The following is a 14541-nucleotide window of genomic DNA, read 5'->3' as shown; positions in this document are numbered from 1 at the left end:
AGAAAGGAAAGGGTTCTGGCGCAGGAGGCTGGGGCGCAGGGTGAGTGCGGGGTCCATGAATGCCAGGAATGATTTCTTCAGCTGCCAGAAACCTGCCCGTTCTGGAAAGGACCAAGGATGATTTGCAAAAGAAGTGGTTTGAAAAAAAAAACCCACAAAGCAACAAAAAACCCCAACTCACTGTTCTCTTTTCAAACCCGTTTCCAGACTGAGAAGTAAAAGCAAAGAGCCCAGCGACACCAAAGTTAACGCTGAAATGCCTCGTAAGGGGAAAGATTTCGTCTGAGAGATGTATGTGCCCCATAACTTCTGCCCCTACTTTGCAGAAAACACATGATGCTTGTAAAATGGGGAGACCCACAGTCTTCCCACATTGCCCCTCTATTGCTGTTTTGCTCCTTTTGCTGCCTGGGCTGGAGCAGCAGCTCTTCCAATTAAGCAGTTTACACTGAAACCTCTCCCCTTGATTGACAGGTAAGGAATATACTCTATTTTGTTACCTTAATTCTAAATGCTAATAGAAAGATGAAATTAAGAAAAACAAGAAGAGAGATGCAACAGGCTGCCTTTCAGCTCTGCTGATCATGCCTCGGGCAGACGAATCTATACATGCGATTTCTTTCGTCCTGTCAGGATGCCATTTTATCAGTTTTACTGTATAACCAGGTGAGAAAAAAGGACCAATTTTTTCCATTTCTCATGCATTCATTACCCAAAAGCCCCACGCAGTCACCCCTGCCTCAGTGCTCTCCATTGCTGAATTACGAAATACTTTGCTCTGTCACCACTGAAAACCAGTACACTGCGTATAAAACCGAAGCCTGGATTTGAAAGGTGTGTAGCATCTGCCACAGATTAAAAGCACCACTCTTTCCCTTTCTGCTTCTGCTAGCTAGGATTTATCCCTCCTCCACAAAATCCTTGTGCACCCAGCGGTGCTCTCGCCACACCACGATATAAATCGTTGCAAAAGCCAAAATGTCCAATGCAGTGGGGTTTCCCCCATGCGACACACTCCGGCTCTGCTCTGAGATGCAGACAGGTTGTATTTAACCCCTGGCAGTCCGACAGTGGGGCCATCAGCCTGTCCTGGCTGTCATGGAGCAGCACTCTGCAGCCGGGAGGGAGGGACATGGTAGTGGGGACCAAAGTGGGATGAGGGGAGCTGCTCACTTCTCCTGATAAGTGTGGAGCTGGGATTTTTGCCTGCTGATCCACAGGACTGACCTGTCCGACCACAGTCACCCATCACTCCCCAGCAGCATCCCCCTGGCACAGACAGCCGGGTTTGTGGGTCAAGTTTTTTGGCAGGAGCTTTGCTGCAAGGATGAGAAAGACTCCAGGGCTCGGGGTGAAACGTGGAAATCAATAGCAGTGCGAGATCAAATGTCATCAGCGAGGACCAAGCGGAGGATGCGCTGGAGCACAGGGTCCTGCCCGGTGCTCTGCAGCGAGCCCTGCCTGGGCACCGGGCACATACAGGGGGCAGATGGACCACTGCAGCCGGGGGGCACGAGCTGATGTGCAAGTGATGTCCCTGGCACTGCCCTCTCCAGATAGGACTGGAGGAATCCCCCTACCCCAAGGGAGCACATTAACGAGGAAATCAATGCAGAACGGTTAATGGGCTCAGTTAACATCATGGGGGAAAAGCACGTCCCAGGGATGAAAGGAGGCAGATAACAGCACCTCGGGAAGAGAAGACTGGCAGCGGCATACGGCCAGGTAAAGCAGGCTATGGCAGCAGTGGCACAAAACAGAGCATGGTGGAACTCGCCTCCTTGACAGGCAAACGTCCCTTCCCTCATCCCTTCATGAGGGCTCATGACCCAGTTCCCCTCCCTTACCTCCTTGTGATGGGTTCAAGCATGACGTTTCACCTGCTAGGACATCACTAAGTATCCACCCAAGAACCACAGCAGTAGTGGCCCTGCTGCAGCCCATCTGCCTAAAAGCCAAGCAGCAGGATGATCCATGGCCTCAAGGACCTCAGCAAAGGAGAATAAAACAAACAGGGTGAAAAGCAGCAAACACAACCCTGTTCAGCCCTGGTGGGGTGGCCAGAGCTGCCTGTTGGCTCTTTGGTGTCACCTTCCTTGGGTGATGCCAGCTGGGGGTGAGGGTGTTTCACAGCTATGGGCTCTCAAGGTGTTACTGGGTCTGAACAGCTGGGAAACAGGTCAGGGAAACAAGACCATTGTTAAACGCTTTTTTAATTCAGCAAAGATCAACCAAGGAAGTACCGGGACTTTGATTTAAAGTTCCTTGGAAATGAAAATTAATAACCTAAAGAACCCAACAAAAAGTCCAAAGCGAAGGCTGAGGTTTCAAGTCAAAGGGAAACCTCCCTGGCCCAAACCCTTCTGAGAACACGCACGTCTGTGCCAGTGAGCGGTTCCTCTCTTCTTACCTGTCTTCCCGGTTGCGATCCAGCGAGTAGAACTGCTTACGGAGCCACCTAAACGGAAAGGCACAAACACCACACGCTTTTGCCCCAGCTCCTTGACAAGAAGCCCGTTCAGTTTGCCGCCGTCTCTGAAGATGCTCAGCACCACGCCACCCACTCCCACAGCCCTTCTTCCCACCAAAGAACTCTGCGCCCCTTCCAGGGTCAACCTGCCCCCTTTAAAACTGTCTCTGCCTGGAAATGGGTCCACAGTTAAGACAAAAACCCAAAAGTCTTCTCTTCTATGTGCCTCTGCACTGAATTGCTACGGATAATACAGGCTGCACACACACAGGAACATCTGCTTTGTCATAAAGCTCCTTTCCCCTGCACACATAAGAGATGGAGCTCTGGCCACAGACGATGCTGTGCACCGGGTCGTGTGATGGAGCCTCGAGCACAGAGGCAGGAGGGCCAGGTCAGCATTGCTCAGAGAGGGAAGGAGGCGATGTCACTGTGCTCACCTTTTTCTGTCAAAAAAAGGACAGAAAAGGGGAAAAAAACAAACCCAAAGAAGTGCAGAACAAGGACAACTCCCTCACCTTTCGATCTGCAGAGGAGTGGCAGCCCTCAGAGTGTCTGCCACCAGCCAGTTCAGCCCCTTGATCCACATGTTGACCTCATCCTCGGAAGTGGCTGTGGAAAGTGCACAGGAGAAATGGGAGGAAGGGACGCAGAAGCTGCTGACCAACCCAAACTTGTGGACTATCCTCAGCATCTTGTATCCCCTGTTCCTTCCTTCATCCCCTTTCTGATAACAGCTCCCTGCTGTGCAGATGCTCTGGCTGGCTCCTCTCTGTGCCGGGCTCCTGCTCCCCTCCCGTGGGATGTATGTGGCTGGCTGCAGCCCTTGCCCCTGCACGCCATGCTCTCTCCTCCCTTCAGTCCCCGAGAGCTGGGGGTTATCTTCACCCTCAAGCAGTCATGCTCTGGCTGGCCTGGGTGACAGGCCACCATCTGCTTTGGGAAGGTGTGCTAGCTCCTCTGTAACCTCCCTGACAGCAGCTCCGTCCTTTCTAAGGGCAGAGGTGCTGTCCCTGTCCCTGTGCCCTGCAGCACTAGCCAGAGGCAGATTTGCCACGGAGGTTAAGGCATCAGCATGACCACCTCCATCACAGCATCACCGCCTCCATCACAGCATCACTGCCTCCGTCAGCACCCATCTACGGGCCCGTCTACAAGCCTGCGCACTGTTAGCAGAAAAAGATTATCGCCCATCAGCTGAGCTGCAGCCCGTCCTCCACCTGAACAGGAGGAGACTCAATAGCATAAACCTCGTCTCCTTCAGTAGCAAAACATAAGGATGGCTGCTCCAAGTCTGGCTTAAGTCAACCGACAAGTGGCCAAGGAAAGCTGAGACCAACACCGCAGAGGTACCCAGGCTTTGTGAATTACCGTTTGGCACTGGCAGCGTTTTCTCACTCAGAATTGCACAGCAGAAGCGAGCAAGATTTTCCCCTTCACGTGTGGGGCTGGTTACCACGACACAGCTGATGAACACCAACACGCCAAGCTGAGATGAACCACATTTTCCAGCACATATTTGAACTAGGGGCTTTAGTTCACCCAACTTTTGGGTTCACCAGGTGAATTAATTGACTTAACTAGGGCTTGGATGTGTAACCCTTCAGGGACCGGTGTCACCTTCCAAAGACACCTCCTTGGTGTGGTAAGAAGAGCACCTACCCAAGGATATGTTCTAGCTCACCGTGGAAGGATGCATCAGAAGTTTGGGGCCTGTGGTGATGAGGTGCCTGCCCAACCCTCCCCTGGCACAGCCCTGAGGCCACGAGTGCTTTACCTTGCAGGCTGAGGGTCTTCAGCCGGAATTCTGTGCCATAGAGGACAACGAAGCAGTGAGACTGGTCTGGTCGGAAACATGGATCCTCCTGGTACCGGTCAAAATCACGTGAATTTTTTCCTGGACGGATCTCTTTGATTTCACGAATATCCACTAAGAGAAAGGGAAAACAGAAGGGGAGTTCAGGGAATTTCAAGCTATTCACAAGAAGATGGAGGAGGAGGAAGGGCGGGCACAGATAAAGAGGTCCTAGCCATCTGAAGAGCTGGATTACCACCCGTGACACGATGGCAGACCCAGGCATGCCTATGGCACCGTGGTACCAGGCTTTGAACAGCAAACTGCGTTTCCCTGGCTATGCTGGAAAGCAAGGATGGGACAGCTGCCCCGGCCCGGGCAGAGAGCTGCCAGACATCCGAGGTCAGTGGCAGGTGCTGGGGATGGTGTCGTGCAGAGGGAACAAGCCACCATCACAGCAGCCTCCCAGTCCTCCCCTGCCACTGCTGATGGCACAGGCTGAAGAGGCACCCAGAGCTCTAGCACAGCACCACCAGTCTGGTCCTCGGTACAGCCACAGGTGCCCAGGTCCTCCCAGAGCAGTTGGCCACACTTCTCACCTTCAACAAGCTCTTCAGGAGCCCCAGTTTGCTCCTCAACCTTCCAAAACAGCACAGAGACCCTACCACCTGCACATCTCTCCTGCCGCGTGCACGTGGTTATGCACACACACAAGCCTGCAAGCACAGCCCCACTCTACCGGCTCCCTAGGAAGCCCCCCCAGCCCCTTTACCTCCGTGTCCCCCTGAACATCTGGGTACCCCACCGTGGCAATCCCCAGGCGTGATGAGCAGAGGGCAGCGCCACCGCTACTGTAAGCTCCTTCGCCCTTTAGCTTCACACTCCATGCTTTCCTCTTCCTCCACCCGACACACACCTGCAAACTGCACTTCTTTTTGTCTTTCCAGGCAGCAACATTTTGTAGTGTTTGGTTGTTTTTTTTTTTAAAGCAAGCTTTTCTACAGAGGCGAACCCTCTAAGGGCACAGCCTCCCGCCCAGTTAGATGAAATCCTGTTTGCAGCTACCACATCTTACAAACACCATGGATTTAAGATCCGCTTCTCTCCAAATTCAAGTTAGATACTGAAACTTGCATTGATCCTTCTTTTAAACAACTTGATGATGCCCCTGCCTCCTGCCCCGCTCCCCACTTTCATGCTAAATTAGGTATGCATTTTCTGGCATCTCCCCAGCTCCTCTGAGCACCACCAGGATGCCCAGGGCAGTCCTTGCCTTCATATATGCTCCATCTTCACCAAGAAAACTCTGTCCTTCCCTAGCCAAAGAGGGACAAAAAGCTTAGCACCTCTGGGTGATGTTCAGAAGGCCACAGAAGAAAGCACAGCACAAGTATCAACCAAATCCAACCTCTGGAGATCCAGCTGTGGTGGATCTGCCACAGCAGCTCTGGAGCAGATTTGACTGCAGTAACCACCCCACCCCCCATGCTTCCAGGCAGAATCCCCCTCCCCACCTCACTTCCAAACACCTTCCAGAGAGAAAACATTTGAAAAAGCATGAAAACCGCCCAATCTCCAGAGATCATTTGAATTATAGACACCACTAGGGAGGTCTGGTATCAACAACATAAACATATGCAAGGTGCTGGTCAGAACCAGAGCTGAGGGAGGGGGGATAACAGCTCAGGCCTCCCACCTCTCACAGCTTTGTACTATACACGAGTCCCTTGGACTTTATTTTATAAAAACTGGCTTATTTTTGAACCTGTGGCAGCAGCAGAGGGTGTTAGGGCCTGGCTGCACATGTGGGTGGTGAATCCGTCAGTACAGCTCCAGCATCCTGGCAGCTTCAGCTGTGGCTCAGGGAGAAGAGCAGCAGGTAACTCCAACGAGCTACCTCAGAGCTGGCTCCTCTGCAAGGGGCAGCTGCGAGCATGCCAGAGCATTAAATGCTGAGCAAGGAGAAGGAGCTGAAGAGATGCTAGTAAGGGAGCATCTCACAGACTCCCTCCCCAGAGGAAATTCTGGGAAAAGACTCTCATTGCCATAGAACAAAGAGAAAACAACAGCAGCAACAAGAAAGAAAAAAAACCTAAACCAAACCCAAACTCAAGAATCTTTGCTTCCTGGAAAAACAGTTTCTTAAATGCTCGGGGGAATCAAATAACAACATTTCTGAGTCACGTTTCCAAAGTAGATGATGCTTCTGAGCAATGTGGGACGGAGATTACTACAAACCTGGCATGTAATTCATCCCAATTAAACTCCACTTACTGCACTCACTGTGGATCGACTCGTCTTTCATTTCAATTTACTGCAGCTTAAAACTAGACAGAAATGTGACCTGCTCATTACCCACAGCAGCCGCCAACAGCACTGAACTGCATCACGAGAGATGATGCTCGCTCCAGACGAACACCACAGCAAGCCAGACACAGGGCCTGACTTTGGGGAGATGTTTAAAAGATGCTTAAATCCTACATGAGGAATGCGAGATCCTCTTGTGATGCAGTTCAATGCACCCAGTCACCGTGGGTGTGCACGTGGAGATGATGGCAGCCTGCTCATTGCCTGACACGGGACGTATGCAGACTGACCACCGCAATAACCCGCCAAAGCTCCTCAACTCGGGACAAGAGCACAGAAAGACCGAGTTCCTTGGGGCTGCAAAGGGAGGACGGACAAGCCTCCTACCATAAGCAAGGGTGTGACTTCTTAAGGCACCGCCTACCCTTTGGAAATGAGCTGTCTGGAAGTTCAAACATTAGCGTGCCCTGCCGTAACCTGCCCATGTGCTCACATCCTCAGCGACACAGCACGCTGGTTTAGCCCTTACAAACCCATATCACAGCTCAGGTCTTTGCATCCAGGACATGCACATCAGGGCTGAAGACTAATCCTGCCTTTGAAGGATACAGGGCTTGACCAATGCAGTGGGAAAGAACCGGCAGCTGGGTTTTCATGGTAGTTTAGCAGCCAATAACTACTGAGGGAAGGTGCCAAAATATTAACGGCCTTCCCTTGCAGCATGCTGCAAGCGCCTCGTCTCTGCTTCAGGATGCTGCAGTGTCCTATGTCCTGCGCTCACCTTTCACTGCACAGAGCACCAGTGGGTTAGTAAGTAAGTAGTAAGACAGAGCTATTGTTACAAACTGCATACCTAAAATCCACGCAACGGAGGGAGCCCCGGAGCAAGCAAGGTACTTATCAAAGACAGAAGCACGCAGGGAATTCCTAGGGCGAAGGGCAGCCTCTGCGCCCGGAGGGAGCAGGGTAAAAACCTCCAGCCCACGCATGCTTGCAGCTGCTTGCTCATCTCTCTCATCCTCCCAAACATGCCTGCGTGTGCCGGGGAGAAGGCAGTTCAGGGTTTGGTTTATGCAGCCCTCTCCTTGCCGTGGAGCAGCAGATCAGCCTCTCGAACCCCACTTTCTCTACTGACCTCAAGTACCTCCCTGGCCCCCTTGCAGCGTGGAAGGAAATGACTCTTAGCAGGAAGCGCAGTAAGCACAAATGCCACCATCCCAACCAAGCAAATGCTGAAATGTTGGTTCCCTGCACCAGCCCTGCCTCCATCCCACCGCAGGTCCTCCCTCTGCCAGCGCAGGACCGGGAGCCACCATCCACAGGGGAAGGAGAGACGAAGACATCTTGCTATAGCCCAGGGCTTGCTGGGATTTTCTCTCGCTGACCTTGCTCGTGTCAGCCCCACGAGATGCTGCGGCTCCTGGGGGTGACCCCAGCTTTGCACAGCAGCAGTTGGGGCCCCGCTGCCGCAGGAGCATGCAGCCGAAGGTGCAAAACCTGCCCCGGGTGGGTTCTGCAGCCTGGTCTGAGCGCTGTTCCACCTCAGCTTTGCTACCAGCAGAAAGGCTGCAGGCAAGCTTGCAACCAGCTTGCAAGCCTGCAGGCAACCAAGGCAAAGCCTTACAAGCCCCATCTCCCCCTGCCCTGCCTTGCACTAACTCCTCTCCCCCATACCTGGGTGCCACTCTCCCCATCCTCCTGCCTGTCCCCAGCACCGCCAAGGCCAGGCACATTATTCCAGACAACAAGCCAAACTCCAACCCATAACTATTTCCATCGCAGTGCGCAAGAAAGAGCCCCAAGTCAAACACAGCCACCTCTGCACACCCCTGCCACCCTCCTGCCAGTAACCAGTAAGCCCAGTGCCTGCAGCTATCCTCCCACCGCTGCCTTCCAACCCCCCCCCAAGCCTGCTCCCACCACGGCTGATGATGATCCCACATGCCCAGATCTGCCCACCAGCACTTGCATTTATTTGGAGGCAGAGCCCTGTGGCTTTGCAAACCTGTAGAGAGGGCTGCGGGGGGAGCCCGGACCCCCCCGGGCAGACAGGGGAACCTGGCAGCCAGCCTTGAGCAGGGAGTGGAAATTAATAAAAAAGAGAGGGCAGAGGAGTAGAGGCGAGCTGGAAGCACAGCAGAGGTTCCCCACGAGCGCAATGAAGGGATAACTGCAGAGCCCACGCTGGAAGTGACATCCAGTCACCAGCAAGGTCCCCACGTGAGTGGCAGCGTGGGCTCTGTGACAGCAGCCACATGTCCCACCACAGGTTTGCACCTTGGGTCCTTGCTGGGAAAGACCTACCAGGGATGTGGCCAGAGACACCAGATGAGCATCTGGTGGGGCCCCACCACCGTGGGTCATGCGTGCCTGGGCAACAGAAGAAGTGGCAGGTAATCCAGGATGAACCCTCCAAAGATCAGCAGCCTGTCACCAAGGTGAGCCACATCTCCTCCCCAAGCTGCCCTCTCCCAGCGCACGCTGTGGAAGGCAGCGGTCACTGCAGAAGGTAGAAACTGGTCTTCATCCCATGTGGACAGTGGCAAGAGGAAGAAGAAGCTGGTGCCACAGCCATGGCCGGGGTAGAGGGAAGCTCTCTGCTGGAATATCAACCCTGCTGCAGCCTGGCAGGGCTGAGATGTCTCAGCGCAGGGACCAGCAGTAAGCAGGGACGGATGAGCAGCAGATGAGACAGGATGCCTGGAGCGTGCTGGCCATCCTCCAGCCATCCTCCAGCCCTCCCAGGCAGGCGTGCAAGCAGTTGCCAGCAGAGGCTTGGCAGGGAGGCAGCAAAGCCCATCCAGCCTGGAGATGCTCTAAGCCTCTCACATGCTTCCATGTTGCACGCTGAGCTGCACTGTGGCTGTGCCAACAGGTTGTGCCCTTCACAGCCTCCCAAACTTCCCCCCAGCCGACCACCAGCAGAAAGGCTTGGCCCTCCACTTGCCTCCAGCGCTTAAATAAAAGGACACGGTCACACTCCTGGGCAAGGAGCCTTCCCTTCAGCAGGAGCGGGTTACATCAGAAAGAAAAAGCTGACCCCAGATCCACCCTCACACCGTTTAAGAAAAAAAAAAGCTTAAAAAAATTACCCTTCTGGTTACATGAAAACCAGATCCACCTTTAAAGTAACTTAAAACCAAAACTTCATCCAAGCTTCATTTAACCGCTGATGGATGGAGTGTTGTAACAGGCAAGGATAAGGACACCCTGGAATGGGCTCCGAGGGTTGCAAAATCTCCACCTCCAGAGGATTTTTGGAAAGATATAAAACTGATTAAAGAAAAAAAGGCTGGCAAAAGGAGGGTTTAGCCCAGGTTATCTCCTAGGATGGATTTATCAGGGACAGCCTCCAAGAAAACACCCATTGCTTCAACAAGCATTGCTCAGTGCATGTGTCTCCCTGGGGACAAACGGTGTAGTGACAGCCACATGGTCACTCCCAGCCCAGCTCGACCTCAGCCAGCTGACACAGACTGATCCTACCCGGGGCAGCAGAAAAGCCTCCAGGCTACTTACTCTGGCAAAGAAAAAATAAAAAGTTGCTTTTATTTAACATTGTGGATCCCACTGAGCACAACCCTGCGGTCATCCCCAGGCTTCCCATCACTGGAAGGGGTGCTGGGCGGTCAGGCCCTCAGAGAAAGGCTGCCAAGGGAGAAAGAATTCAAAAAAAACCTGACAACTCGTGTGTGCATGTGGGCAAAAATAGGAGAAATCCATCATGCAACAGCATGGAGAATAAAGTAGCGCCATCTCCCTCTTAATACTTCAGTGGAAGCCCCCTGGAGTGGCCATTCAGCACTAGATACTGGGAGCTGCAGGAGCTCGGAGGAGGGCTGCAGCCCACCTTCTCCTGCCGGCATTCACCAGCTGCTTTATCCATCTGCAACCAACCTGCCCAGCCCGGGGCTGCTCCACACCGCTCAGCCGCTCACCTTTGCTGACTGCAACCCAACACCGCTCCGCATTTCAGGGGAACAGCCTCAGGGGAACAGCCGAGTGAGTGCTAAGTGCTTTGCTGGACAGGGGCCAGAGCCTTCAGCACCTTGCAGTCTGCAGCCCCGTCGCCTGCCCACCGCTATTTATGGAGCCCCTTCTGCCTGCAAAACTCTGGCTGAGCCCTGGGTTTGTCCCTGCGTGGACCCATCCCTGCATCCACCGAGGTTTCCTGGAGGAATCGGGCACACGGTCACTACCTGAGCTTGAATTTGGAGGCTGGACTGCAAAATTTCAGGTGGCTGTTACAAAACGCACGTTGCACCCAGAATCAATGCAAAAAGTGGGGTCCTGCACTTAACATCATCCCCTCTACAAGAGGCAACGCAGTAACCCCAACCAATTAGGAACATATTTCAGAGGGAAAAGCGGTGCATCTCTCATTAATACAGGTTTTCAGAGTGAAAACAGCTCAACCCCACAAGCTCTCCTTAATCGATGAAACTAAAGCAGGCAGTGTAATGGAGAATTAAACATCCCTGCACTGAGAGAGCGATGAGGTTACCGCATCCTCCTGCTGCGCCTGACCTCAGCTGCCGATCACCGGCTATCAGGTTTGCAGAGAACAATCCCATGCCTTTAACAGATGGTTTATCCAGACAGGACAACAAGAAAGCAGCTGAGGCCTCTAATTTGACCTTACTACTTTTGCAGAGGGCAGGAGGCAGGGCTGAGACATCCATGGAGGCCAACACAAACACTGAACCAGCAGCGCCCTGTGTCCCAGTGAATCCCTCATCCTCTACGAGCTAAAAATGGCCAAGCTGCTCGTCTAGTGAGGCACCAAAACCCCTGTGAAAGGCTCTTTCACCCCCACTACTGTCCCAGGGAGGGGCACAGCCACGCTGGTGCTCAGGGGCCTGTTGGGTCCCATTGCTCTGGTTGCTGTAACACGCAGGCGCTTCTGCCTCAGGAAAAGACGTGGGTAAAACAGTTTTCCCCTGCAGACTCGGCTCAGTTGCGTCTCAGCAATTTGCTTCATCTCACCTGCTGTCTGCATCAGCAAACAGCAATTTTTGCTGCGAGGCACCGCACTTGGCTATGAAGCAACTGTCGCATTAGCTCTACCCAGCAGCAGCAACATCCACATACAGAGAGCACCCTGGGAGAGAAGATGCTGGGGGAAAAAAGATTGCTCAGTGGGCCGGAGACGGGACAGCAGCGAGCTCCCAGTTAGCCAGGGTGACTGTGACTAGCCTGGATCCCGGCTCAGATCCTGGCTCACCTCTCAACGATCTCGGTCAATCAGTGTGGAGCAGGAGGATTTGGCAGAGAGCTGAAATGCCACCCTGGGAGCCAGCACCCCTGCCCCGGCAGCGCGCCCGGGCAGCCCACGCGGGGCACGCAGGGACGCGCCGGCTGCTCTGTGGGCACCCGTGTTTCCTGCCCGCACCTCCAGCTGCTGCTGCCTCCGCTGCGCCGCTGGGCCACGTGTCCTGTGGCTTCCGAGCTCCAGTTCCCCCCTCTCCCCCTCATCCCCCCCAAATCCTTATCAACTAGAGGAAACTAGAGGAGATGTGCAGGGAGATTAGGAGATGCTATGCTGCTGCATCGCTCTGCGGCTTGGAGGATGTGAGGAACTGCCCTTCCCTCCTCCATCCCACGCACCCGTGTTCCGGGCTGGAGCAGGGAGGCACAGGTCCTGCCCAGACATCACCCGGCTCCTACAGGGCGCTGAGACCTCTCCCCAGGCTGACCCACACCCTGCTGCTCCACCAGCTTCACGCAGGTGGCCTTCAAGAGCTCGCAAACACCCTCCCAATGCTACAAACAGAGGCAGCTGTGGGCTGGCAGCTGCCTACCCTGTATCATCAGCACATCTCTCCCGCTTACTCTCAGCTGCAAGAAAATAAAGTAAAAAAAAACAACCCCAAAGCTGATCCCCAAGTGAGCGAAGCAGGATGCTGCTATCTCACAGCTCTGCCCACAGCCCAGCACAGACGGGGGACGTGCAGGCTGGCAGCTCACACTCAGCCTGCCCAGGGACAACTTCATGCTCAGACCCACTTGACCCGAGCCACCTCTCTGCCAGCGCTGCCACCCTGTCCATCACCACCGCTTGGCCCCAGTGTAGCTGAGAGGGTGGTGCTGGACCCACCAGTACCTCTGGTGGGCTGCACAGTCTCGGGCAAAGAACTCCAGCTCCTCCAGCCTCAGCTGCACAGCCCCCTTGGTTGTACCCCTGGGGCTGTGGGGACAAGGAGATGTCACCGGGGGCGTGCACAGCCCACAGCACCTGCTATAAACACCACACCGGTACATCCATCCCAAAGCCAGACAAGAAACTGTAACAGCAAATAAAGCAATGAAGCAGAGGTGGGACACCAATCCTGAGTCACGGTCACTTGTTGCAGTCACGGCCCAAGCCCCTGAGGAAGGACCAGGAGGCTCCCCAGTCCCAAAATCCTTCCACACCCCACCAGCAGCCCTGTCTCTGGGCACCTGCAGCCAGCATCCCTCCAACGGGGAGAGGGAGGAAGACAGGCTTGGGAGATGTCTCCTACCCAGTGTCAGCTAACGGCCAGCAGTTAATTAGCAGGGTTATTACTGGGGACAGCTCCACACACCCCCAGAGGGACAGGCTCTCTGCTCTCCCGCTGCTCTCCCCACCTCAGGCTCTTTTGCTGCCAGCAGAGCCCTTGCAGGGCACACAGTGGGGCTTGCTGGATGCAAACAGCCCAGGCTCTCCTCCCTCAGCAGATGAACTTCTCGTATAGGGTGCTACGAGTATGGGGTGCCAGCTCCTACTGGCTCTCCCAGCCTCCCCCATGCTTTCTCCCATGTCACTGGAAAGGGAACATCCCTCGCGAGCTGGTCACTAGGGCTCCTTTCACAGTGCAGGGAGGGATGGGCACTTCAGTCCAGCACTACACAAGCGTACCAGGCAGGTGGGAGGAAACTTCTTAGGAGACGCATCTCTTCCATGGCTGCTGGAGAGAGCACCTCTGGCTCACACCTCACCTCTGGGGTGGCCAGTGGGGAACGCTGCGGAACGAGTGAAGAACAGAGCGAGCCCACTTGGTATCTCCTTCCAGATACCCTCCCACCACCCACCGCTCTGCAGCTTGGGGTCTCCCTTGGAGGTTCTCTCATCTGCCTACAGCCGGGTGCAGGCACCCAGTTTTAGGACAGCTACTGTGAGGAGGGGCGAACCCCGAGCAACGCGAATAGGCTGTGAAGTAGGAAAGCAGAGACGGGGTTCCCCGTTCAGAATTCACCCAGCTCAGTGCTGGACACCAGCAGCCCTGTCCCTCCAGCACAGCCCTGCAAGGACACTGGTGGGCAGCTCGAGGAGATGGGCAGCCAGATGGCAAACACCAGTGGAGGGCCCCAGCAATCTGGGATGCTTCGGGGCTTCCACCATGGAAATGTTGTGGAGGGTTTGTACCATGATTTCTGGACTCTACCAAATCCCAAGCTTGGCACCCAGGGCTGCTGGTCGCATCCACCCACACACACAGCTGGCACCCACCAGAGCCATGGATTTGCTGCACCTTCACCACACAGGACTGGGAGCACGTTTCCACCCCAAACACCCACAGAGCTGCTCCAGCTAAGGCAAAGCCCTGGTTCTGCTCACACAGACGCTGCTCTGAAGAAATCGCTGTCCCTTCCCCAGATGAAATAATGCCAGCAGCAGCCAGCGAAGCTGCCCTTCAGTCATCAGCCTGGTCTGTTTGAGAGGCACAAACTGCCACTGACTCAAATGGAAAGGGGAAGCTCAACATCAGTGCTTCTGGACAGTCTGTCTAGGGATGGCTCCACAAGCCACCCCCCAAAGGTGACTTTTTTTCCTTCGTGGCATTGAGGGTTCCATCCCCCTCAGCCCTGTCTGGGCAAGAAATGTAATGACCTTAGAGGAGCACAGTAAAACAGGGAGGATGGGGGAAGCTGAGGATCTGTGAGCACAGCTACAGCTCCTCCAGCCTGCCTCTCCCGCTCTCCCCCACTCCAGGGCGGACATGCAGCA

General features: G+C 54.5%; 1 protein-coding gene across 5 annotated transcripts in view; it reads right to left on the bottom strand.

Moving 5' to 3' along the window:
* PLCG1 (phospholipase C gamma 1) overlaps window positions 1–14541 on the bottom strand; it is a 48899-nt gene that overhangs the window by 21967 nt on the left and 12391 nt on the right. For all 5 annotated transcript variants that reach the window (XM_055721921.1, XM_055721923.1, XM_055721922.1 and 2 more), the window contains exons 2-4: window positions 4248–4400; window positions 2989–3082; window positions 2411–2458 (exon numbers count right to left, since the gene is read on the bottom strand). In XM_055721921.1, coding sequence (XP_055577896.1) covers window positions 2411–2458; window positions 2989–3082; window positions 4248–4400 — 295 coding nt within the window. The remainder of the gene's footprint in view (window positions 1–2410; window positions 2459–2988; window positions 3083–4247; window positions 4401–14541) is intronic.

This window comes from Falco cherrug, chromosome 10 (genome assembly GCF_023634085.1).
Source record: "Falco cherrug isolate bFalChe1 chromosome 10, bFalChe1.pri, whole genome shotgun sequence".
Lineage (NCBI taxonomy): Eukaryota > Metazoa > Chordata > Aves > Falconiformes > Falconidae > Falco > Falco cherrug.
The sequence above is the reverse complement of the archived record's forward strand: the minus strand, read 5'-3'. Positions and strand labels throughout refer to the sequence as shown.